Raw genomic sequence first — 26,303 nt, 5'->3', positions numbered from 1 at the left:
ATTTTCCACTTCCATTTATTAAAGTAACTTTATTTAGGCAAAAAAACAGTAAATTGGAGAAAAAAGTAATTCAGGGACTTAAATATACATTTATTTACACTTATATCTCTTTTTTAATATATTACAGTACAATTTTTGCGAAAAAGACGGTTTTTAAACACGTGTCTCAGGTAGTAGGCACTCAGAAATGTCAGTGTCACTGTCACGTTCATCCCATTCTTTGCTCATGCTCACGTTTTTGGACGAATTTGTTGGTTATTGAGATTCGCGCGTGGTATTATTTAGATGAAATTAAAATTAATTTAAGTCTTATGTGTGTTGAATGTAATAGTGAAAAGGGTATAATATAATTAAATTATTATATGTGTGTATTTAGGAATCACTTGTGGTTTCAAAGTTACATCAAATAACTATAACTTGAAAACTTACAGAACTGTAACGATGTCTATCCAAAAGAAGCCTATTAAGTCTAAGCAGTTAAAAGCGGAGTTGAATAAGGAATTTTTATTCCTACAAAACATCTTTTCTGTTTTATCAATACCGCAACAAACAAAAGGTAAGTAAATACAACACTCTCTGCGAGTTGCATTGCCCTATGAATTACTTAAGACTATGTATTCGTTTTGTAAAATTGAGTAGACATCCCCTAGCATTGCCACCCCTAGGGCCTTACTTATGCCCCTGTTTTAGAACATTTCATTTGATTACATTATTCACTACTAAATTTATACTTACTAAAGAAAGCAAAGCAATTGTTGTAGTTAATTATAATCCTCCAATGTCATAGATACATATTTACAGCCTGCATATAACAGTTTGCTCTGAAACTTTGTACTTAGAAGGTATAGCTAAGGCTTTAATTAGTGTATGCAGACATAGATAGCCATTAATAGTTTAAAAAATACAGCAAATTAAGTTTTTCATACTAAATTAATGTTTGCTTTATCTTATCAATTTTATTAGATAGGCTGGAGCTTTAAAAACCAATTTTAGTTCTAAATATAGCTCATGAAAGTTTCATTATTCTGTTTGTAACGGAAGGTTAAATTTTACTGAGAAAAAAAATTCTCTTCTATACACCGTGTTTCACTTAACACTAAAAACCTGAAAACTGTTTGTTCAGAATCGAGAGTAGAATCGATTGAGCTATATCTTGATGGGGGTAATATTTTTTGTTTTAATTTGAGTATTATTAGTTATTGTTTACGTGCCCATTCTACAAATTCGTAATACAACATTGTGCATATCATATTGTTAGAGGTTGTATACCTTTTTCAGTATTTAAGGGTATTAATACTGGCTGGTTACTTGGACGATTATTTTTTCCGCTACGAGATAGACGTTGTGCGTCAGTTTAATTTTAAAGTTTATCATAAGTCATAACAAATTGAACTCGTACCTAATTACAACCTTGTCATTTTGAATGTTAGGTTTAAATTTGCTTAGTGCGTCACCTGTCCAATTTGAAGTTTACTGTGACACAGGCTGGACACAGGTTAAAGTGCTTTACAGTGACATAGCTGTCTATTGGTAAACCTTATGTCGTTGCAGTAACATACACAATTAAACAGTTTGAAGATTTATGATGGTAGCTAGCAATTATTTTATTCAGTGTAGAGTTAAAAGCCGAGTAGAGCTGCACAGAAAATTAAAAATTCAATTTAAAAAAATAATAATCATCAGATTAAAAAATGAACATTGTAGATACGTTTAAAAAAATAAAAATCAGTTGGGGTGTCTGAGGTTTTGAGTGATACCGGAAACACGGTGTATAGGTGTGTTGGAGTTACCATATCAAAACTGAATTTATATAGATTTTTATTGATGATTGTTTTTATTTTAGAGATAGATAGATAGATAGAGATATTTATTTTGTTTTATTTTATTTTCTTTAGTTTAGACATTGCATTAGTAAAGCACCACATGTAAAATCATTATCTTTGCTGATGCGTTTTGTTATAATTTGTAGCAGCAGATTAATCGTTATTGTATATTTAATGTGGCTATAAAATTTCACTTGTAAATTTTAGTGTATAGATGCATTTTCGCAATTTAAATTATTGCCTTTTTCTTTTGATGATGTGGATTTTATATACTTTTTTATGTTACACTTTAATTCATTCCACACATTTATATGTTTCAGATGAATTTGACGATGTTGACATTGAAATGACCAACGGGGATGCCAACCAAGAAGAAAAGAAACTACCAAAACGGGTCACTACTATTGCAGAGTTAGAAGAGAGGCTTGAGAAAATCAAGTCACAAAACAACTTCCATTTGAAAACCAAACTGGCCAAGAAAAGTCTAGCAAGCAAACTAAATAAAAAAATCAAGAAGAGAGACAGAATAAATAAAACTAAAGTGAAGCCAACTGTAGACAAACCTCTGTTGCCGAAGAAAGAAGCAAAAGTTGAACCAGCTGCTCCACCTAAACCAATATTTAACAATGACGCCAAGTTGGTCTTCTCCAAGTTCGATTTTGCAAACACTGGACATAAAGGTTTGTTGTTGGCAAAAATACAAATTGCATTATTTAAAGTTTAGTAATAATCACAACCATGTGGTTTTGGATTAAGAATACCGCCACCCCCTTTCCTCGTGTGGCTGGGGTAGAAGTAGACTGTAGGATATAGTTCCCATAGTGGTGTGGGGGATGAGCTAGCAACCTGTCACTGCCTTATCACAATTTTCTTTTCTTTCCACCCATTTGGAGCATCAAAAGTTGAACGGCTTCATTCACACATTTTTTGATGTTGATTGTAGAGTCGAGTTCATAAATATGTGTACATTTCTTTTCCGTAACTCGTTCCAATGAGGTGAAAAAAATCGACTCTCGACTGTACCTACAATGATACTTTAGGTTATCTAAAAAAAATATTTTGTTTTCAGTTGAAAACCTATTAATATGGTATTTGATTTCTATCATATTTTCAGAGAGGGTGAATAAAGGTGAGAAAGATCCCAAAAAAATCTTAGAAAATATCAAGCAACAAGAACAAAAGTTCAAGGAGTTAGAAGAATCTGAAGACAAGTCTAAAGTGAAGGAAATGAAAGAAAAAATCGCATGGAAAACTATGTTGCAAAAAGCTGAAGGCCAAAAAATTAAGGATGACCCCACTTTGCTGAAGAAATCAATTCAAAAAAGAGTAAGTCACCTCTTCTTATATGATAAGCACTGTGATTTTTTAAAGTCCAACTTTTTCGCTCAAAGCAATAAGGACTGTTTCACAGGTTATTTGTATAAGATACAAACAAAAGTCGTCTTTATTGAAAACTAGCTTTTGCCCGCGGCTTCGCTCGCGTTAGAAAGAGACAAAAAGTAGCCTATGTCACTCTCCCTGAAACTATCTCCACTTAAAAAATCACGACAATTTGTCGTTCTGTTTTGCCGTGAAGAACGGACAAACAAACAGACACACACACTTTCCCATTTATAATATTAGTATGGATATAACTTTTTGTATGTATTTAACTATTTATCCTTCCGTAATAAATGCCTTTCATAGTGGGCAGAGTAAGAAGTGAAAAAATGAAAGTAACATTTGCTTAAAAAACCTGGTTGGTATAGCTTTTTTTTACATACATACATACATACTATCACGCCTGTATCCCATGAAGGGGTAAGCAGAGCACATGAAACTACTCAAGTTTCAGTGCCACTCTTGGCAAAAAAGGGTTTTTTTTTTACACTTTTGTTTACTGCTGCTTTGTATAAAGAAAAATTCAATCTATAAAATGTATATGTAATTACAGGAACAAAAGAAGAAGCACAGTAAAAAACAATGGGACAACAGGATTCAAAACGTTAAAGAAACTAAAGACGCCAGACAAGTTAAACGGACAGAGAACATTGCTAAGAAAAAGAAAGAAAAGAAGTCTAAAAAGATAAAACAGGCTGTTAAGAGAGGACGTGTTGTAATATAATGAAGTAAATACAAGGTTTGATAACATATTTTCCTTTTTATTTTAGTCCGATACAAGATGACGAGTGTTATTATTGGCTTACCCTTAACTTTTCCTACGCCAACTACCACGTATCTATTAAGGCCATGCATCGATAAATATTAGGATTTTAGATTCACTGGTGTGCTTAGCCCCGGAAACCTAGAGATCTGATTTTTGGATATGTATATCTTGACTATATGATTGAAATTTTTGTACAGCTCGAAACACGAATGCTTACAATTTTCTCGATAGAAATTTAATCCAAAGTAAGGCCTTAATTTTTCGTTTAACTAACATTGTGAAAAAAATATGCAACTTTAATCAGTCTAACCTACTTTAAAGTGAAGGTTTCCAAATTATCTAGTCTCTCGTAGAAGGAAATATTTTTTATTATCGTATATACAAAGATTTATCATCATTTACGATATCATGAATTCAACAGAAAACGGCCATTTTATGCGGTTTCGTTTCTCTTTCTTTCATACGTCAATCGTATACATGTGTCCTTATTGTCAAAAATGTCAGACGGCCGGCGGGCCTCGAGGAGGCAAGATCTATGTCAAATCGCGCAGCGTTTTTGACAATTTATAATTACGAAAATTTGGACGTAGTTTAGCGAAAAGGATTTATCTCCATAAAATTGCCATTGAAATGAATGACTATTGTTATTGTCAGAAAGTTTAAATTCTATTGGCAATGTTTGTGGGTTAGATCCTTTTCCATAAACTACGTTCATTTTGTATATTTATTATATATACGCATGTGTGCGTATTGCCAAAGCTACGTCAAACTCTATACTATTTGAGTTACAAGATGCTATGAAATTTCGACAGGAACGATAATGTGTCCGTGGCCCTGTGGTACCAGCCATCAGCTAAATATGCTAACTTCTAGGTGATTTTTTTCCATTTTATTTCGAAATTTCTACTTTTTGTTTTTTTTTTCTTTCTTATTATACCAAATAAATTATAAAATAAAGAAATTAATATTAATTCATCTTCAAAAGAAGAAAACCTTCTCTGAGGGAGCCTAACCTAAATGTATACAATGTTGTTTTGTGTGTTGTACATAATTTACACAATTATAAGTGAAATAAAATAAAACAAAAATAAAAAAATACATTCATTGAGAAATAAGAATAGATATTGCAATAAAAAAAATTACAATGTTTAAGTTGGTTGGCCACGCAACGGGATTTGAACCCACAACTCTGGAGTGAAATCCTTGTACATATTGGATTGGACTGGCCCTGCCGGCCTGCTAAAGCTGATGTCCCTTGTTCGAATCCCGCCAAGGGTATTTATTAGTGTGAGGAGTACTTACAGATATTTATTTGGCTCATTTTCTCATTTCATCATCTCCAAGGCCATTTACATAAACGACTCATGGTTTTATACGTACTGATAAGTTGGATGTGTTTCAGTATAATTTTAAAATGTTAAATCTGCCGTTTCGGCTTGGCTATTAAAACATAAGTAATTATGTCGTTCTCTGCTATAATTCTTTGATATTTTCTACTTAGTACGTACTTCGCTATCAAACAACCTGTATGGTCTGTGCAGTGATCTTTCTGTTCTGCGGTTGTCTGTGATTAAAACTCGTTGACGTTGGTATGTCAAAATATTTTCTGTAGCTTATGCTAAAAATACAAAAGATACAAAAACAATGGTATAAGAAAGGGAAAAGAAAGACTCCAGGTACATGGTTATTTTTTAAATACATCCAGCAGCGGGGCAGGCAGGGCCCAAGGTGACCGACCTACGCGCCGTGTACAGGAGTACCGCCTTCTGCATCTCACCCCTAGCGAGTGTCGCTCACTTTTGCCTATGAGATCGTTCGCCGAAACGACGATGATCGTCGAATCAACCAAGTATCTCGTCCATTTTCGAGAACTGGCGCAGGTAAGTAGTAAGTACCTACTTGTAGTACGGTACTTCGCGGTCCACAAGATTGTATGGAAAATAGGTACTAACTGCTGGTGAATTATCCTAGTTATGAGGTCATGTCTGTGCAATGTGCCCGAGTGACTCACCGGGATAGTGTCCGACAAATGTTATTATTATTGTTTATATATAGCTAAACTCAAGCTTAATCCAGAACTGTAAAATAAACCTAAGAATTGGCTTTCTCTTTTTTAGGGTTTCATACCAAACATAGGCACAAAAGGAACCTTTCTGGTGCGGTTCGGCCCGTCTATTTTCTGCGTGTTCGGCAAAATACTCGATGACTCTATGTCTCTTACATAGTTTCTCTTAGTAGTGCGCACAAACTACTAAGAAGATACTACGTATCAGACAAACATCTTCCATACTTGAACTTTAGTCGTTAAGTATCTGTGGTCGTGCTATGTCGATATTGACGTTTGTTTTTTTTTTTTATGAAAATGGCGGGAATAATCGTGAAATTTGAATTGTTTGCTCACCAGAAAGCGGGAAATTCAAAGTTCAATTCTGCTCAAATTTCAATATCAGGCTACTTTCAAAGGGGAAAGCTATTTAAGTTCACCCAGAATACTTCCAGATAAACTTAAACAACTTTTGAAATGAAAACACCACATTTAAACACAATCATTTATTTCTAAACCTTTTTTTATATTTCCTGAAAGCCTGTGCTTGCATTTGAGGCAAGTTTTTCATGGTCAGTCGTGACACATCAGTGCCTTTTAAAATTTTATTTATAGTATTGCACCAGTTGAAGATCGACAATGTCAGAGATACAGATAAAAACGTCTGCCCTGCCAAAACACGGTGCATTTCGCATTTGACAAAATCGAATGAATATTTGGAAAGTACAACTTGAGTAATTTGTTTTTTGATGTTTGCTTTATGGGCATTGTGTTCCAAATATTCATTCGATTCGTCTACAATGTTCCCAAAAAACCTCACAGCATGTTCCGAGGGATAGGTCAATTTATTCTTTTTGATGACATTGTATTCTCTTTTGGATATCCATTTATGGATATCCGTTTCTTCAGTTGTTAAGTCTTTCTCACAATCGTTACATTTCAATATTTTTAATACTTTTCTTGTGACCCATCCCGCGGTATATGCCCGTGAGTGTACATCCAGACGCTCCCGTGTGGCTTGCACGATTAGTTGTTCTGCGCCGTCTTCACGATCGGTGAAGGTTGATAATGATGAAGGCGCAGAATCAACCAATATGGTACTATCCTCGATCATTGCATTGTCTTCTTCAGTGTGAGCAAACAACGACTGAATTTTAATAACTTCCTCAGCACAGTCTTCCTCACAATTAAATGTATTTTGGTGAAATTTTATTAAATTAGTTACTAATAGTGACTTAAAAGTGCACTCAAAAGCGTGGCAGGTCGGGTCGTTATTTCTGGCGTTGTACGCTCGCACTCTTCCGAAAAAATTTTCTATTGCGTCGGAGTTAAAATACCGCGGGCGCATTATCTTGATATTTTTTCTTTCATAACCTGCCACAGCCTTTGATAGCTTTTTAAAGTTGTCAACCAATTTTTCAACGTCGGAACTGTTGTCAATTTTCCGTTGATATCACGGAATTCAATTTTTTCTATTATTTCTATCGCCTTCACCCAGAAATCGTGATGTTTTGAGTTTTCAGTTACGGCAGTCCGCAGTTGCTTTCCCTTTGTGTGCTTGTGGTGGGTGCTGGCGCCGTTGACGCTGTCGAACAGGTCATCGAGGAAGGCCACCAGTTCTGCCGTGTTGGACAGCGTAGCGCTCACAGGCGTGCCGTCCGCGTAGTGCGCTGGAAAAATATTACAAACGTCGTTATGTAACTGCACTAACAATATTACACAGATCCACCCACACAAACTAAGCACAGCTTATATCGAAGATAAAGTAAACTTTATTTTTCTTATATGGAATTATATTAGTAGTAGTAGTGACTCTTTATTGTACAAAAACAGATTAATAGTACATTACGATACAAGTGCGTAAAAAAGGAAGTTCGAAACGAGTGGCGAAAAATTAAAACACGACCGAAGGGAGGATTCTAGGCAGGATTCCTTCTGATTGTGTTACACATTGTGATGAAACTGCGCTAGTCCTAAGTCCCAAGAAATCTGCTTAGTAGAAATATAATTAAGTATTATGGTCATTGATAGACATTCCAAATAGATAGATACTCACAAAATGAAGCTGTGTAAGATAAAGCTGCTGCCATGGTTTGACTGAAAACACGCACACAGTTTTTCACCTGTAACAAGACAATAGCAAATATAAATAAATATTATATCGTCATGTCTAACGGGAATAAACGGGGGAAAAGATCAATAATATACATATGCCGCGATATAATTTAATTAATTTTACTCTGAAACCATAGATTAAATATAAGGAGATATACATTAAAATGTTGTGTTTACCTGTAATAAGTTATACATTAGCATATACTTAATTTTAGTATAAACTACACAAGATTCATTGTAATATAACTGTTGGTAAACCTTTAATTAGGTAAATAAATTAATATAAATAAATAAAATGCGACCGCCTAAGAACGTGCAATCTACTTTTTGCACGTTCTTAGGCGGTCGCATTTTATTGGCTTTTGTAAATCCATACTAATATTATAAATGGGAAAGTGTGTATGTCTGTTTGTTTGTCCGTCTTTCACGGCGAAACGAAGCGACGAATTGACGTGATATTTTAAATGGAGATAGTTGAAGGGATGAAGAGTGACATAGGCTACTTTTTATCTCTTTCTTACCCGCCACTTCCCTATACAGGGGGAGGGGGGGGTGGGTGGAAGTTTGTATGGAGTATTCCGCAATTTTCGAATTTGACGCGAGCGCAGCCGCGGGAAAAAGCTAGTAAATAATAAAATTAAGCTTTTTTTACTCTCGTACCGTACTATTAGGCGTACTCAGCAAGCTTCGTGGCCTAAACATGGTACGCGTCTGAAAAGCTCTGTATTATATCACGATTATATAAAATACTATTGAATGTAGATAAATATACTTAAGTAATCGAGTAGATTTATTAAATGGGGTGAGAGCTACAAATACTAATGGTTTGTTCTTTTTTATCGATCACTAAGTCCGATTTAGCGCTTTATTTCTTTAATCTGAAATAAGTTATAGCAAAAAAGAGAGATAAACAACAAGTTTGCTTTGTCCTTTATCATGTAAATAATTAGGTATACCTTCATTTTCTTGATTTTCTCCGGGAGTATGTGCTCGTCGTTGAGCTTGTGCAGCAGGCGAGCTTGCGCGTGGCGGCAGTCCGTGCGGTACACGTCCACCAAGTCTTGCCACTTCGACACTTTGCCGTCCATTATAATATGCTTCGTCAAGAAGTTATTCCTCACTCCTTTGATTAAATGTGGCGGGTCATACACTACACTAAGACTATGGCCATTTAAGTGTATAGTATCGTCTGGAAATATAAAAAAAAACTATTAATTTAAATCTTACTTTGATAGAACAGTAAGAGTCAGTTACCTAGCAATAAGAGCAAGGGACGTTCAATCGCGGCGGCTGCCGGTTCCAACCCCGGTTTGGAGATGGCTACCGTATGGCCGATATAACATTTGATGTGGACCAGTTGATTTCCGGTGAAGATAAACATCGTGAGGAAACTGGTCAAATTTCAATAAGGCCTAGGGTACCTAGCCTCAGTTCTGAGTTGGACTAGAAAACAACTTTTTGTAAACCGCCAATATCCAAGAATAAATTGACAAGCGGATCCCAGCTTTTTAGTACTTTGTGGGAGATCAGTCAAGCAGCCATGAACCGGGGCAAGAAGCCGGGATAATGCAAGGAAGATATTGATGATGAACACAACACAGCAAGTTCACAATATTTATAAAACGAATTTCACATTGAACCCGTCATCATCATCACACAGGTTATTGAAAATAATTAATTTTATATTACGTGCGAAATTAAAAGAATATAAAGGCTCGCGTATGATTTATATCCATATCTATCATTATAAATACATAGTTATTGTCTGACACTTTTTTATAAAAATACTATACAAGATAGCAAATCTTGTCACTAAATACTAGCCGCAAATTTGAAAAATGTAGAGGCGAAAGTTTAACGTCGAATAAAAAATTTGAATTTCCCATTTTTTTTAAGTAACAAGATTTGCTTGACCGTCTATACCTATAGTATAAGATAATACTTACCGGTATTCTGGCCTGCTAAGATTTGTGATCTTTTAGTTTCCTCTTGAAGGCTTTTAAAGGCGCTTTGAAATGAAGTCCCCTGGTCGCTTATCAAAGCGATAGGCTGAAGCCCCGTCTCGCACACGGCGGCCACTATGTCCTTGATGATGGCCTTCATCTGCGGACCCGACGCGGCACCTTCGGAGAAGTAATACGCCACCGGCTGTTGCCACTTATGAACCGCGCCTTTAATCATAAATGCTAGAGCGTGGTCGGCCAAGTGGTTGGTCTTTTCAGACAATTCTACGAATCCAGTGATATTGTCACGTTTCCTAGAGTAATGGATGCCAGCGTCCAACTTCATCTCATCAAATATTATGGAACACATTTTTTTGGCCTCATTCCATTCGCTGACCTGAAAAGAAAAAAATGTTAGAGGTTTCCAATATAAAGCACAATTCAACATAAAGAGTCGTCCCACTTGCAACTCATAGCACCTTAAGTTTCAATACTTTCAATCCTCAGTGTATCTCAGTGATAGGAGTACACCAGGGGAATTAATAGCTTGCTCTTAATTATCCCTTTCATACCCATACATACATACCTCTTCCATCCGGCCTTCGCCACTGGTGATGCTCGTCATTTTTCTTTAATATATGACATCTTATTTCGATTTTTAATTTATATATAGTAGTGTAACTACTTAAAAAACACAAAACAAAATATGTGTTAAAATAATTTGATTTGTTCCCATAGTTGCATACATACCTCTTGTTTAATGACATCAAACACTTGGGTATTGATGCCAGCTTCGATGTTCACATTCTGCAACAACGTATTTAATGTCGTTTTGGACGGCAGAATAAATATTCTCTGTAAGAATCGATAGCATTTCGGGCTTTGTTTCATTATTGAGAGGCCAATTACTTTTTCCTCTAGGCTAAACCTTCTGCCTTTTTTACTCTTAGTACAGAGTTTAACCTGCATCCACAGAAATTTTCTTGCTACCGAGTTCATTCCTGCCACTAATTTTTTAAAAGAATCCTCTTGTGATAGCTTAGACGCCATCTTAGCTCGTCTGAAGTAATCTGCTTGTTTTGTCGCTTTCTTATAATGTGCGTACAACACTTCGCACTCTGGCGACAGTTGCTCGGTGTTTGATACAACTCGTAGTCGTTTGCGACAAGACCATTTCGCTGTTCGTTGTTTTCGCCTGTTTTTTTCTTTAACACCCGATGCTCGTGCAGGCTCTGAAAAAAATATGATATTATTGCAATAGTTCACTTTAATTGGGATAAAGCCTCAAAGACGAACGGTATAACCCGTTAAATATAGTACCTAGCCACCTTAATTAATAAACTAATTTCTTGCTTCAACTTGCTTTAAGGTATTATAAAACCTTAAGTAAGTACATCTAGAAATCATAGCAGTCCGCCGGGGCATTTTACGCTCATATTCATTTCCTTTATATTTTTTAAACAAATGAGAATTGCATTGGCTTCGAAATGAAAAGCCTTTATTGAATATAGTATACCTTTAGGAATGTTATTGTAATTTGTCACCTGTTTTTTCCGCATTTGAATCAACAGATGGCCCCGGAGTTGTGATGCAAGCCTGAGCCGCATTAGTCTTTGATGAGTCCACCACTGAAAATTATAAACATATTTGGTTTAATTACATACTTAATTACGATAGACACGGTCCTGTGGGGTCATTAGATGTTATAGACTTTGTAAATAGTAGTCTTTAGAGTTAAGTATATGAGAAACATGAGATTATTTTGACTATTGACAGTTTGTACGGATACGGAACCCTCGCCTCGGTGGGCGAGTCCGACTCGCACTTAGTCGGTTTTTTATTCTTAATGATTGTCAATTTGTAAAAATTGTATGTAACCTGACTACCTAAAATACAGTTTATACAGTCTGAGCAAAAAGAGTAGAAATTAAAAAGTGGCAACGTCGTAGTGTCGTCCCGTTTTATCACACATTGATTTGAAAGGGATATTGATGTATGAAGTTGCCACTATTTAATTTCTACTCTTTTTGGTCAGACTGTAACTATTGCATTTAAGCCTGGCGTCCACTATGGCAGAATCGAGCCGCGTCGAATAGAGTCCTCATACATTTTAAATGCGATTCGACAAGGCTCGATTTCGCATTGATTCCAAAATGAAATTAGTCCTTTTCTGCAATAACTTGTCACTCTCGCTCACTCGGCATAAGTGGATTTCTTGTTGTTACTATTTAAACCGAGCGAGCCGTGTATGCCTCATTGATTTAGTATTAGATAATTTTTAAGAAAAAAAAACCGTCGCCTTTCGGGTTCTGGTGAAAGCTACTTGCGAATGTTGGATTATGTAGAAATGTGTAAGTATTTTTTAAACTGCTTTTAATGCTTTAATTACTAGATGGCAATACAAATGAATATACGTATAACGTTAAGATTTGAGGAGTTTCCTCAATTCCTCATGAATCCGATTATATTGTAAAAAATCGAAGCTTGACAAACTTTGACTTGAAAACTCAATATGCTTAACAAACATAACTAAATAAATGTCACTGTTCTGAACTTAAATGCATGCTTTTCTTACAAAAATACCAAAGTCACTATGAGTGTGCCGTTCAGATTTGAGGAGTTCGGTTCTGACCATCATCAGCAGTTCCACTGTACCAAATGTCACTGTTCTAGACGTAAGCGCATGCTGTTCTTATAAAAATGGCAAAGTCACTATAGTTTAGTTTAGTTTTATTTATTTCATAATGATAAATTACATTATAAATTATGCTATGTTAACCTATACGAATTTACATTATGATCGTCAATATAATTATTTCACATGCATTCATTCAATTGTATCGATGACCGTAGGCTCAAAGGGCGTAAGGGACAAAACACGATTTTTCAGGAGAGCCAAAAAACTATTTATTTTTGAGAAAAAAAATCATAACTCTTTTATTTCTTTATGAATTTTGGTGCTTGTTTTTGATATTTTCATGTATCTTTAAGTTCTTTTTTACTAAATAATAAGTATTACGCTAAGTGGATTAATAACAGAGATAGATGTACGTTACGCCAAAAAAAATTTGAGTTTTTTGAAAGATTTGTACGTTACGCCAAAACAGCTATATTCAGTTCATGAATATTTAGGCGTATCGGACACAAATACTTGTTTTATGAGAACGATTTGGCGTAAGTCGTACACTATTCTTAACAATAATTTTGTAAAATCTGCGACAAATTTCATGCAAATTGCAATTTTACTGTTTATTTTTTTATTATTATGTAATCAAGAGGGAATCATGAGTTTATTTTGGAATTAATCAAATTAAAACTTCGCAATTAAATTACATTGTGTGTTAAAATTGTCGTATAATATAGCACTGAGTACATCAATGTATAAAAATACTTTTTTCGAGGTTTTCGTAAACGATGGGTGCGATTTTGATGCCTCTTGTGGAGGCCGTTCTTAGAAAAGTAATGACAAACACATTAAAAAGGTGTTTTGGAACTTACTTATTTAGTACTATTATATTGGTCATAACTCATAATGGTCATGTATTTAATTGTTTACTCTCTTTATTAGTTTTTCACTATGTTCAGCGGTAGTTTAATTCCTGTTGCGTTACTATAAATATTGACGAGGGTACATAGCAAAACATACAAAGCAGAGTTATTATGTCGTTGATTTTTTTTTTCGATAGATTTGTGGAGGCACTTCCCATTATTTATTTTTTTAATATTTTTTTTGTCATTTGCACCCTATAGAGCACCAAATTCGCACCCATCGTTAAAAGATTTCTTAAATTTAGAAAAATGATCCGCCCTGTAACGTACATGAGATTAGGGAGTTACGCCAAAACGCACCAAAAATATTTTTTAGCTTGGTGGATACGACAAAATGCTCGTTCAAACTTGGTAGAAATGACGATTTTTTTAGGGCGTATCGGACATTTTTTCAAAGGTATCGAGACGTTGAATATACCATTCGATAGAGAAAAAAAATCTGAGTATAACTGCATTCATAACTCATTTTCGCCATTTTGTCCCTTACGCCCTTTGAGCCTACGGTCATCGGTATAATATCAATAATAATAATCAAAACAAAAAGAGTTAACATAAAAACGAATTCAAACTAAAAAAATTAATACATTATAAGCGTGCCGTTCAGATTTGAGGAGTTTGGTTCTGGCCATCATCAGCAGTTCCACTGCACCAAATGTCACTGTTCTGGACGAAAGTGCATGCTGTTCTTATAAAAATACCAAAGTCACTATAAGCGTGCCGTTCTGATTTGAGGAGTTCGGTTCTGACCATCATCAGCAATTCCACTGCACCAAATGTCACTGTTCTGGACGAAAGTGCATGCTGTTCTTATAAAAATACCAAAGTCACTATAAGCGTGCCGTTCAGATTTGAGAAGTTCCGTTCTGGCCATCATCAGCAGTTCCACTGCACCAAATGTCACTGTTCCGTACCTAAATGCATGCTGTTCCTTTAAAAACACAAAAATCACCATACGTATGCCTTTCAGATTCGAGGAGTTCCCTCGATTACTCCAGGATCCCATCATCAGAACTGGGTTCTGAGAAAAATGGGACTAATCTGTACGCATATACATTCAATCAAAAAAAAATTCAAAATCGGTCCAGTAACGACGGAGATATCGAGGAACAAACATAAAAAAAAAAAAATACAGACGACTTGATAACCGTCCTTCTTGAGAGATATGAGGCCGACGGTTAAAAAGTAGCCCTTTAATTCGATTATCCAATGTATATTATTGCTACCTGTTTGTGGTGAAGTTGGCTCAAACGACGACATCACAGCCGTGACGAGCGACGAGCAGGCTTGATCTGCGCTGGATTGGACGCACTCTGAAAATGATAAATATAAAATATCTTTATAATCTAAGTAAATGTATAATAACTTAAATTATTAATACTAACTTGCCATGTAGCATTAGTTTCGATATTGTGTTCGACTTGAATATCCGTATTTTCACTTTATATGAAATGTACAAGTTAAAATGTAAATATAGCACTCCACAAACCACACAATACACATGCAACATCAAACACTCATTGATTACTAAAACAATTGAACTCTCAGTTCCCCCAGCTAAGTTCTCGCACTACGGACAGGGTCAGATTCGTAGTAAATTTCACTTCAAACACAAACGACATAAAAATAATTAATACAGAGATACTATCGGATTTAGATGCAGATGAGTCACCCTGTCTTACCACTGAACGAGTTGAGTCATGTAAGTTACTGATTACCAACAAATTCAATTTAAAAGTCATTACTTTCAATATAAGAAGCCTACATAAGAACTTTGATCAATTTTTACTAACATTTCTTAGAATAAGCCTGCCAATAGACGTTATAGTTCTTACGGAATGCTGGTTGCACGATAGTACTATTATTCCTCAAATTGATGGTTATCAGCATTATAGGACACAGAAACAAACTAACAAAGCTGGAGGTGTAGTAATATATGTAAGCGCAGCCTGGTCACCTGAAGTCTCAGAACCAGCAATAATTGAAGCAGACAGTCTATTGATACGAGTAAAAAACCATTTTAGTGTGCTGGGCATATATCGCTCCCCTTCTTTCTCAGATACTTCAAATTTTTTGAATTCTTTTTCATCTACGATACAATCGATAGAAAACTCGCCATCTGTAGTTGTTGCTGGGGATATAAATATAAATACCATTTCGGAAATTAGTTCAGAAATGGGAGCTATTAATAATTATCTGTGCCTACTTGCGGAGCTTGGTCTTAAACCAACCGTAAATAAACCCACGCGGGGTACATCTTGCCTGGACCATATCCATGTTTCACACAAACTTCAAGCGTTATCAGTTATTTGTGGGACTGGTATTACTGACCACGATATGATCATTGTGGGAATAAATACATCCCGTACAAAAGCAAAGCTAAAAAATAGCTTCATTAACAAAATCGATTATAACGCATTATCTGAAGAATTAAAGGCAATCGATTGGAGCAGTGTTTCTAGCTTTAACACAGTGAATGAAGCTGCTAAAACATTTAGTGATTTATTCTCGGCTGCTCAGCAAAAACATACTTCCCTCTCCCAAGTCACTAGATCTAAGCTTACATTAAAACCTTGGATGACTCCCGGTCTCATTCGATGTTCCAAACATAAAGATAAACTCCATGCCCAAAGCCGGAAATATCCCAATGATGAAAACCTAAGATCGACCTATTCTCGCTACAGAAATTTTTATATTAATCTACTACGAAAACTAAAACAGGAATATGAATCAAAAGAGCTACAAAAGAATAAAAACGACCCGCGTAAATTATGGAAAACTATAAAAACTATAACATACAATAAGAAAAACCCACAAAACCCTGTAGAACTCACTAAAATTAAAAACTCCATCACTGACTCTTTGAACCATTGTAATGAGTATTTTTCAAAGGTCGGTCAAACTCTGGCAAATAATATTCTTACAACTGTGAATAAAACGCAAGACGAGCTGGCACGTACTACTACTGTATGTAAGTCTCCGTCTCTATCACTATTTTTATCCCCTACCGATGAGGCTGAGGTAGAATCTATAATAATTAATCTGAGATCGGATAGTGCACCGGGACTCGATGGTATCACAAATCGCCTTCTGAAGTCAGTAAAAGATTCAGTCTTGCCCCCACTCACTCATATATACAATCTGAGCTTGGCCACGGGAATCTTTCCAGAAGATTGGAAGGTCGCGACAGTTATTCCGATACACAAGACAGGAGACAAATCTTCCACGGGTAACTACCGACCAATCTCTTTGCTTGGAGTCTTTTCTAAGATTTTGGAGAAGATAGTCAGCAAACGTTTAACTCGGTTTATAGAAACAAATAATTTGATCTCTGACTGTCAATTTGGCTTCCGAGAAAAGAAATCCACTGGGGATGCAGTTGATTTAATAACTAACTTGGTCTCAAATTACTTAGATAATAATATGGCATGTGTTGGTGTGTTTCTGGACCTGGCCAAGGCCTTTGACACTGTGTCTATTCCAATTCTTCTCAGGAAACTAGAACTGGTGGGAGTCAGAGGAATTGCGTTGAATTGGTTTAGCAGTTACTTGTCAAACCGGACTCAGTGTGTGAAGGTCGGCCGTGATCTCAGTGACCGGGCAACTGTGGATTATGGTGTCCCCCAGGGAAGTATATTGGGGCCAACATTATTCATTATATACATTAATGACATCAAAAGTGCCACTACACTCAATGCTGATATCATATGCTATGCAGATGATACAGCCATTATATTCCACGACAACTCCTGGGTCAATGTCGCAAAATTAGCAGAAAATGGTTTAAGAGCGGTGACTAAATGGCTCAACTTAAATTTACTAACCCTGAATGTCACCAAAACAAACTTTATCTGCTTTCACAAAACGAAAGCGTCAGCGCCGTTCGGATTTTCAAATATTCCCCTGCACAGTTGCGATCTAAGTGAGCAATCGACATGTACTTGTATATGTCCGAAAATTTATAGAGCTAACTCCGTGAAATACCTGGGCGTAGTGTTAGACGAAAAACTAAATTTTATAGAACACTTACTAGTTACCGCCAATCGGGTTCGCAAACTAATATACGTATTTAAGTTATTACGTACTTCTGCGGACAAGCGCTTACTAAGAATGGTTTATATATCCATCTGCCAATCTGTTATATCCTATTGCATTTCTTCATGGGGCGGAGCAGCAAAGACATATGTCCTCCCGCTAGAGAGAGCGCAAAGGGCAGTATTAAAAGTCATTCTTAGGGAACGCTCCCGATACCCTACAGCTCTGGTTTACGAGAGCATGGATGTCCTAAGCGTACGTGGACTATTTGTTCTTCAGGCGGTATCGAAGCAGCACTCGATGATTTTAAAATCATCTGAATATGCAGGCTATCTAGAGAAACGTATATTTAAAATTCCAGTGCCTTCAACACAGTCGGTTTTTGCGCATAGGTTTAGCCCGTTTCTCCACCCCTTCATATAATTATAACAAAATATGCAAACTATCACCTCTGCAAGAATACTCTGGCAGAGGAGTACGAAACAAAATTGAAAAATGGCTCAAAACTCTTAATTATGAAAATATCGAGAACTTACTGAGAGTTATTAAATAACACACACACACACACACACGCACACACACACACACACACGCACGCACACACACACACACACACACACACACACACACACACACACACACACACACACACACACACACACACACACACACACACACACGCAAACACACACACACACACACGCAAACACACAGCAGCTCACATACTACTACTGATTTTTTATTCATTTTTAAGCATTCAGTTATATGTATACTTCATCAAAGCTTAATATCGTTGTAATGCATGCTTTATTTTTTAATGATCCTACATTTTTAAATTTCGAGCAGTGATTGTGGAAACATTCTTTATGATTTGGTTACCTGCGTGACAGGCAATGCCTAGTGTAGGAACCAAAGCTAACTGATTGTGATGTACACTTATGTTTAAATGTTTAAAATAAAATAAATAAATAAAATAAAAATAATATAAATATTTTTTTAGTAAAACGATATGAATTCGCAACACTGGTCTTTATATTCATGTATTTTTCATTTGTATTAGGGTATGCGGCCACGGAATTTTTTTTGTCGCTGAATTTTTTTTTACCTACTTTATCTCTCACATCCAGACTATGGGCTAGTAGCGGAGCAGCTCGCCCTACACACTCTACACTGCACGTTTTCCACGCGAAGAGATTTGAGGCGAATCGCTCTGAATGGACTTGGCTAATAGCTTATTCTATTGGATATTTTTTAATTCAGGGTTCGAAAATATCCGATATTTATAATAAATATCAAAATATCGGATATTTATGATATATATCGGATATATATCCTTTGATATATATCCATTTTGTATGGAATGCATATTATTATTTTGTTGCATTATTTATGAATACTACTTTAGATTAGGAAAAATCTACTAAAAAACATATCATATAGTAGAAAAAAAGTAACAAACACATAAAAACTATATTTTAAACAATGTTACATTTTTTTACCATTTTTGTATTGCAATAATTATACAAAAAATGATATTATATCGGATATTTATATTCATTGATATATATCGTCGAACCCAGCTGGATATATATCTGATATATATCCTCGAACCCTGTTTTTTATACAATATACATTTATATAATTGTATTAATTCCATGTAGTTTTAAAACAATATTGTTTATTGCACCAATAAATTGCTCTGATATTTAGAATAAGATGAATATTGTACATTGTTGACTATTTAAAAGTGCTTATTGTAAGCCTATTTGAATAAAGAATATTTTGACTTTCACTTTGATAGATCAAGAAATGAACATACTTAATATAAATTATGTTTGTATACACTAACAAATTATTTGTAATATTTACCTGAATTAAGACAGGATGACGGCTCAATAGACAGTTCTACGCTCGGTGTAATATGTTCCAGTGTAACTCCACCTGAAAACGTAAAATAGTACCTACATGAATAAATTATTTAAAGTTAATAGGTAATTAAATGGGATATGGACACTTTCTAAGTTTCTATGAAGTCTGGTAGATCACTAACAAATGTATGTTCAGCACACCAACTTGTAAAGGCAAAAACTGATGAGAAAATTGCAAGAATGCAAAATAATTTCATACAGATTTTAACTTGGTGCCCACAGCTAGCAGGTAAACTGAAGGTTGAATAGACATTTATATGATGATTATGAAACCTAAATGTATGATTAATGTATAGATTTGATCTAGTTTGTTGTTCTACAGTCAATATTTTCTCCTTGTTGGTTTGGGAGAAAATGTTGTTTTTCACTCGGTGGCAAAATTTGTTAAACCTTCGTGCCTTGAAATCCTCGCAACGCTCAAGATTCCACATTCTCAACCACTTGCTACACTCACAGTTAAATATTGGAATATTTAGCTTGCTCGGGTATCAATATTGACATGTGGTTAAACAACAACTTTGCCCCCTTGTATGTCATCGGGAAAAGATATAGCCTTCCACTGTTTCCAAGATGGAAATACAAAAACAGATTTGCAGTCACTTTTTGAAGCCTAAACACATGACATGAGACAGGACATTAAATTATTATGAAATTACCTGAATCAGCTCCAGTTGTGATGTGTGGCGGTAAACCAGCAGCATCATCTGAATTATTTGTTGGTGCGCTCATGGCATAAGTGTGGTCAATATGACATCTCCTTGCATACGAGTGGTCAGAGTTCCTCATTTCAAGTTCAATGAATCCTGGTAAAAAAGGCCCAATTTTATATTTTGATAATAAATAAATAAATAAATATTGGGGGACACCTTACACAAATCAACCTAGCCCCAAACTAAGCAAAGCTTCTACTATGGGTGCTAGGCGACGATATACATACTTATATAGATAAATACATACTTATATACATAGAAAACATCCATGACTCAGGAACAAATATCTGTGCTAATCACACAAGTAAATGCCTTTACCAGGATTCGAACCCGGGACCGCGGCTTAGCAGGCAGGGTCACTACCGACTATGCCAGACCAGTCGTCAATTACACAACAATTTGACTATAGAAATATATACACATTTATTCAAAATTATTTACACCAAAGCAAATTACCTAAATATTTGTCTGTCTGAATATTACAAATTATTTGGACATAATAAACTAAATGTTGATTTATATGTAATAAAGTATGTGTATAGTTATGATGAATTAAATACTAGGCTACACAATCAGCTAAGCTCAATTAAGGCCTTTGTGGTAGGTACTTAGACAATAATAACTTGACATTTAAAAAATTGTACTACTGAAATACATAAGAAACACCCATTACTCAGGAACCAATACCCATGGCTATGAGACCCATGTAAGTTTTCTCTAGAATTTGAACTTGGAACACTCCACTAGGCCAAAACACCACTCAATCAACATAATCTTATCCTATTGGAAACATTTATAAATACACTGAACATGAATTTGATTCAATTTTAAAAATGCGGCGTAAATACCACGTGCGATGTAAAGTTACATATAATTACTACCTACCTCGTTCAACCGAAGGGTGAGCCGGTGTTCCCGTAGTGATTTCTTCTTCAGTAAATAATGTTGGACACGCGTTTGGCCGTAAGCGCAACTTTGAAGAGATGTATCTGGCTTCGAAGTGTTTGTGGCAAACGTACAGTTTGCCGATTTCATCTGATGCCAAACCTTCGAACAAGTTGAATACTGCCGACATAGTTTTCTTCCACATTATCACTTTTTCACTCGCTGCTGGCATTTTGTGCAGCATAACGTCCTTTCGTTTACTACTGCTATCACAGCCGGGTATACAGCACTTGCGAAGCATTTTGAAGATCAAAATGCCAAGTAGCACTGAATATCACAATTATCACGGAGAAATAAAGGTACGGAAATTAATCAACGCAAACACTTCACTACTCGACGCAAAAATTGTAATGATGAAAATTATAACGGCGAGATATTTGACATCTTTGACAGTGCTGAGTGACAAGCGGTGGGGAGAACCAATAGGAGAAGACTTTGTAAACGTCAATATCGAAATTCTCTACCACCTCAAGGTCATCGCTATGGCCACATTTCGTTCTTCGTAGATGAACGCCCGTGGTAGTGCGTTTTCACATCATCCGTTCCGATATCGGATGTCGGACCCATCCCATGTCCCGTATATTTATGCCACCATCTTTGATTTTTTTATTTTGAAATCTTTCCTACATCCGATATCGGATCGGATAATGTAAAAACGCACTTACACACTACTTTACTTTTTAAGTAAGTAAATAAGTTAATCTTTTTTATTGCCCCACAAAGATAACAGGTTTACAAATTTAATAACAGAATTACATTGAAAATAAAGGCAGCAACAGGCTGTCTTATCGATGTATGCGATCACTACCAGAATTCCTTATTAGGGTAGCACGAAATAAAGCATAGTTTTGGTATTTCCGATGAACTACAGTATGGATTCTTCAAAAAAGGAGTGTACTTAGTTTCTAATGGGTCGGCAACGCGCATGTGACACCCCTTGAGTTGCAGGTGTCCAAAGTTTCCGGTGACCTCTTTTCCTCTTACCTGCCGCCGACGTGGTATAAAAAAATTGTAAAAGGTAATTTAAATAATATAAGGTACCTAGTTTTAATTATCAATTTTAAAAACTTGTGTTTTTAACCAACTTCCAAATTTCGAGGAGGTTATCATTTATCAATTCGTGTGTAATGTTTGATGTTTGTTACTAAGTAGACAGGTTTCGATTTTTTTTTAGTGTATGTACATATTATTGAAAGCCAGTTCTGATAATTGGATTCTGGAGAAATCGAGAAAACTCCTAAAGTCTGAAAGGCGCATAATATATAGTGATTTTTGTGTTTTATTAGAACATCATGCATTTCCATTCAAAACAGTCACATATGGTGAAGTGGAACAGTTTATGATGATCAGAGCGGAACTCTTCAACGACGAATTTAACGAGTTAAGTTTTTTAAGCACTTTGAGGTTTCAAGTCAGATTTCGATCATGCTGGAGTTTTGGTGATCTCCTTTGGATACCAATCCATGAAAGATCAAGGGAACTTCTCAAATTTGAACGGCACACTTGTAGTGACTTTTGTATTATCACCAAAGTCTCTCTAATGTTTTGGATTATGAATAAGGACAAGGACTTACATTTGACGAAGTGGAACTGATGATGATCAGAACGGAACTCCTCAAAAACGCATAGCTCGTGTTAAGAGATTGATGAAAGAACTGCTGATGATGATCCCATTAGGAGCCCTTCAGTGACACATAGCTCATGTTAGGGATTTGCTCATTTATGCGTTTGTGTGTATGTAAATAAATAAATAAATAATAAATATTGGGGGATACCTTACACAGATCAACCTGGCCCCAAACTAAGCAAAGCTTGTACTATGGGTGCTAGGCGACGACGATATACTTGATTATATAAATATATACATAGAAAACATCCATGACTCAGGAACAAATATCTGTGTTCATTACACAAATAAATGCCCTTATCGGGATTCGAACCCGGGACCGCGGCGTAGCAGGGTCACTACGCGCTAGGCCAGACCGGTCGTCATCATTTCATGTGTCTCTAAACATTAAAGTTTATTATTTCTTCAGTATCGATCGCAGTCGCATGTGCGTTTCGTGTATGAGGTGCCTGGCTCGCTTTTATGTAGTGTTATATAAATCCGGATTTGTGGCTAGGTCCGTGTTATCAAGGTCCGGGTACCCAAGTTTAATATGTCCGGATTCACGGATTCTAAGTACAGTCCAGTTTGCTTTCTACGTACAGTAGAATGGATGCGTTTTTAATTTTATAACAGTGAGGAATGTAAATCATTCTGTAAAGGACGGGTTCGGTACCTCGGCAACTTAGCACTGCCGGGACTACACGAATACACAAGCAGACATTTAGAACGGGTACCTTTTTCTTTTGACAGAGAACAGGTCTTGGTAATCATAACTATCTAGGAGGCAAACGTTAATTAGTTTTCTTACTTTCATTTGATAATCCGGTAAATTTTTTTTTGCAAGGTTCAGGTGTTCCGAAATAGAATATTCATTTATTTTCAAACAATACTATAAGGCCCAGAAACTTCAAGGTACTACGTCTTTTAATATACACATAGTTTTAAGTAGAGAAGTTGAGTAGTTTTATGTGCTCTGCCTACCCCTTCATGGGATACAGGCGTGATTGTATGTATGTTGTGTGTATGTATGTATAGTTTTAAGTTTATAGTTTTAAGCACAATGTTAAAAGCATGGAGTAGAAGAAGCTCATGTGTTAAAGAATGGTACTTATGTGGTAGCTTTTACATGTGATTAGAAGACTGTAATCAGGTCCGACTAAACAGGTTCGTCCTTGCCACTAAAAAGCGCCGTGATGTCATCGGATAGTGACGGATGAGAGAGTGTTTAGAAAAATGCAATAAAAAGTAGAGACTCGAATATCGACCTGTGGTATACTGACGTATGTGATATCTGCTGATTCCCGAACCGTTACCACTTTTTATTTATTTGTTAGGTAGATAAGCGACCAATTATATATACCTACTCCATTTTTTTCTATATAGAGGTATATAGAAATAGGAATCGAAGATGGTATGGAAAATATCCTTGTACTGCATTAACCGTCATCTTCATAACTAAAACATAAATCATGTCTGTAAAAGTAAGTAAGTAAGTACAAGGAATCTCTGGGCAACTTGCCCGGTGAAAAACCAAAAAGCTATTTATTCTATAGTGCGTTTTTAAATAGTTAAGAGACAAATATTTACATGTTAATAAATATTTTTAAGAAATTTCACAAACAACGAATGGGTTTGTTTCTACAGGACGACGTGTAACCATCATCATTTCTTAGCATAAGGAGTATACGATAAGGCATAACATCGCTTCTGGTATTTGATAGGTACTAGTACTACTTAGAAGGATTGATCATTACTAATATGTAGTAGACTGGACGGGTATGGTGAAGTTAGAGAGTTACTTCAGATAATATATAAAGAAGGTCCTCTTCGATAGTACTAGGAAACCCTAGGCTTGGTCCATTCCTTGGCCAAAGAATTTAGCGAGTAATATTGATGTAATAGGCATAGTTGACTAATTACTCGTACTTCCCGTGGGAATTCATTTTGGTGGATTATTTGGTTATTTTTATGTTAGTCTATATTTATTGTGTACCTAAGTTTTTATTTCAGATACCATCAGTTAAAGGATTTTATACAAATAATGCATAATATTTATTAGTTCATTATATCCAGTACACGACATGCTAAACGAGCATAAGGTACAAAGTAAGCGTAGGTATATACCTAAGTCTGTATTATGATAAACTTTTATTTCATATATTAATTTCCACTAATTTTTAGCCACTATTTATAAAACTGAACAGTGTAGTTCCTCTAGGTTATGATACACTTCTCACAATATAAAAAAAAAACTAAACAAAATTTGTACCTTGGTTATCAATTTAACTAAATAATTTAGGTTTTTTTTATTTATTTTTTTATACTATGTCGGTGGCAAACAAGCATACGATCCGCCTGATGGAAAGCGGTTACCGTAACCTATGGACGCCTGCAACTCAAAGAGTGTCACATGCGCGTTGCCACCCCATTACAAACTTGTACACTCCCCTAAATCATACTATACTAAAGATTAAAAAATAACTTTGCTAAAAAAACCTTAGTTAACGTTCTATATTTCAAAAACTTTAATTTTGTTTTATATTACATCAGTTTTATTCTAAATATGATGGTTTTGTTAGGTTGTTTTTACAGCTTCAGGTTTTTTACTGATCTATCACATAAAACTTGTCAGTAAATAAGTTCGAATTTTGTACTTTTTTAATGAATTGTGCAATAAAGTTTACATAAAATAATATTTACAAATATACATACAATCAGCCTGTATCCCATAAAGAGGTAGGCAGAGCGCATGAAACTACTCATGTTTCTATGCCAGACTTGGCAAATAAGGGGTTGAAAGGAAACGAAACTCTGACAAAATGTAAAATAAAATAATCATCAGTTGATTTACCTTGTACGTTAGTTTGAGCTAGCCAGTGCGTTTATGTTTAATTTACAGTTTTAAATTAGTCTTGACTAAACTGAGCTTGGCTTAAAATAATAAACAAAATTAATACCTTTCTGATGGATTGGACTTTGACTAAGGGGATTCTAATGTCAGCAGAGATAGGTACTCTATACGTACTAGATAGGTACTACCTAGCTGTGAAAATTGATGAAGATAATATGTTAATGACTAAGGATCTGTCTACAGCTTCAACTACGGACAGTTTTTGAGTAAAAGGGTTCCTAATACCTAGATTTTTTACTATGTTTATGGGACAACATACGTATTGTCTGAAACCAGTTCTGGTAACAATTAGCATTCATAAGTCATAACTACTTATTAATTTGGGCCTCAATCCTCTCTGTTCTTGAAATTATCGTCCAGTCGTATCGAATTCTTTAATAATTTCACACCCTATTTTTGTTGTTATAAAGCCTCTCTCTCTTTCAGTTCGATTAAAGAGATTTTTTTATGTTCAGCTGTTTACCTGATTTGACATCTTTGTTTTAAAAACGTGATTTTACTACCTACTAAATTTCTTTAAACTTTCAGTTAAATGTCAACAATCAGGA

At 35.4% G+C, this 26,303-nt stretch overlaps 3 protein-coding genes across 4 annotated transcripts; 1 reads left to right on the top strand and 2 right to left on the bottom strand.

Annotated features, from left to right (window-relative positions):
• The first annotated feature begins 199 nt into the window (after positions 1-199).
• On the top strand, positions 200-3,955 carry LOC125241348 (surfeit locus protein 6 homolog). 2 transcript variants are annotated; one of them, XM_048149770.1, is made up of 5 exons: positions 200-339; positions 432-556; positions 2,144-2,503; positions 2,938-3,149; positions 3,757-3,955. In XM_048149770.1, the coding sequence occupies exons 2-5, from the start codon at positions 442-444 to the stop codon at positions 3,925-3,927; spliced, it is 858 nt and encodes a 285-aa protein (XP_048005727.1). In that variant the 5' UTR covers positions 200-339; positions 432-441; the 3' UTR covers positions 3,928-3,955. The 2 variants fall into 2 exon arrangements, with proteins under 2 accessions (XP_048005727.1, XP_048005728.1); XM_048149771.1 differs by lacking the exon at positions 200-339 and having other exon boundaries at positions 353-556.
• A 2,555-nt stretch (positions 3,956-6,510) lies between these two features.
• On the bottom strand, positions 6,511-9,304 carry LOC125241412. Its single transcript, XM_048149888.1, has 3 exons — positions 9,085-9,304; positions 8,070-8,136; positions 6,511-7,683 (listed from the first exon to the last, which is right to left on the bottom strand). The coding sequence occupies exons 1-3, from the start codon at positions 9,214-9,216 to the stop codon at positions 7,361-7,363; spliced, it is 522 nt and encodes a 173-aa protein (XP_048005845.1). The 5' UTR covers positions 9,217-9,304; the 3' UTR covers positions 6,511-7,360.
• Positions 9,305-10,032: 728 nt separating this feature from the next.
• Positions 10,033-21,476, bottom strand: LOC125241641. Its single transcript, XM_048150209.1, has 7 exons — positions 21,176-21,476; positions 20,237-20,383; positions 19,522-19,593; positions 14,844-14,930; positions 11,616-11,699; positions 10,822-11,303; positions 10,033-10,468 (listed from the first exon to the last, which is right to left on the bottom strand). The coding sequence occupies exons 1-7, from the start codon at positions 21,474-21,476 to the stop codon at positions 10,052-10,054; spliced, it is 1,590 nt and encodes a 529-aa protein (XP_048006166.1). The 3' UTR covers positions 10,033-10,051.
• Positions 21,477-26,303: the final 4,827 nt, after the last annotated feature.

This window comes from Leguminivora glycinivorella, chromosome Z (assembly GCF_023078275.1).
Source record: "Leguminivora glycinivorella isolate SPB_JAAS2020 chromosome Z, LegGlyc_1.1, whole genome shotgun sequence".
NCBI lineage: Eukaryota > Metazoa > Arthropoda > Insecta > Lepidoptera > Tortricidae > Leguminivora > Leguminivora glycinivorella.
The sequence above is the reverse complement of the archived record's forward strand: the minus strand, read 5'-3'. Positions and strand labels throughout refer to the sequence as shown.

Excerpts from the sequence above, each read along its gene's own strand:
- LOC125241412 (XM_048149888.1), bottom strand. The coding sequence starts at position 9,216 with ATGGACGGCAAAGTGTCGAAGTGGCAAGACTTGGTGGACGTGTACCGC. Across the intron at positions 8,137-9,084 it reads AGAAAATCAAGAAAATGAAG|GTGAAAAACTGTGTGCGTGT; the intron begins GTATACCTAATT and ends GTCTTGTTACAG. Across the intron at positions 7,684-8,069 it reads ATCTTACACAGCTTCATTTT|CGCACTACGCGGACGGCACG; the intron begins GTGAGTATCTAT and ends ATATTTTTCCAG.
- LOC125241348 (XM_048149770.1), top strand. The coding sequence starts at position 442 with ATGTCTATCCAAAAGAAGCCTATTAAGTCTAAGCAGTTAAAAGCGGAG. Across the intron at positions 557-2,143 it reads AATACCGCAACAAACAAAAG|ATGAATTTGACGATGTTGAC; the intron begins GTAAGTAAATAC and ends TATATGTTTCAG. Across the intron at positions 2,504-2,937 it reads TGCAAACACTGGACATAAAG|AGAGGGTGAATAAAGGTGAG; the intron begins GTTTGTTGTTGG and ends TCATATTTTCAG.
- LOC125241641 (XM_048150209.1), bottom strand. The coding sequence starts at position 21,476 with ATGCTTCGCAAGTGCTGTATACCCGGCTGTGATAGCAGTAGTAAACGA. Across the intron at positions 20,384-21,175 it reads TCACCCTTCGGTTGAACGAG|GATTCATTGAACTTGAAATG; the intron begins GTAGGTAGTAAT and ends CTTTTTTACCAG. Across the intron at positions 11,700-14,843 it reads GCCAACTTCACCACAAACAG|TGGTGGACTCATCAAAGACT; the intron begins GTAGCAATAATA and ends TATAATTTTCAG.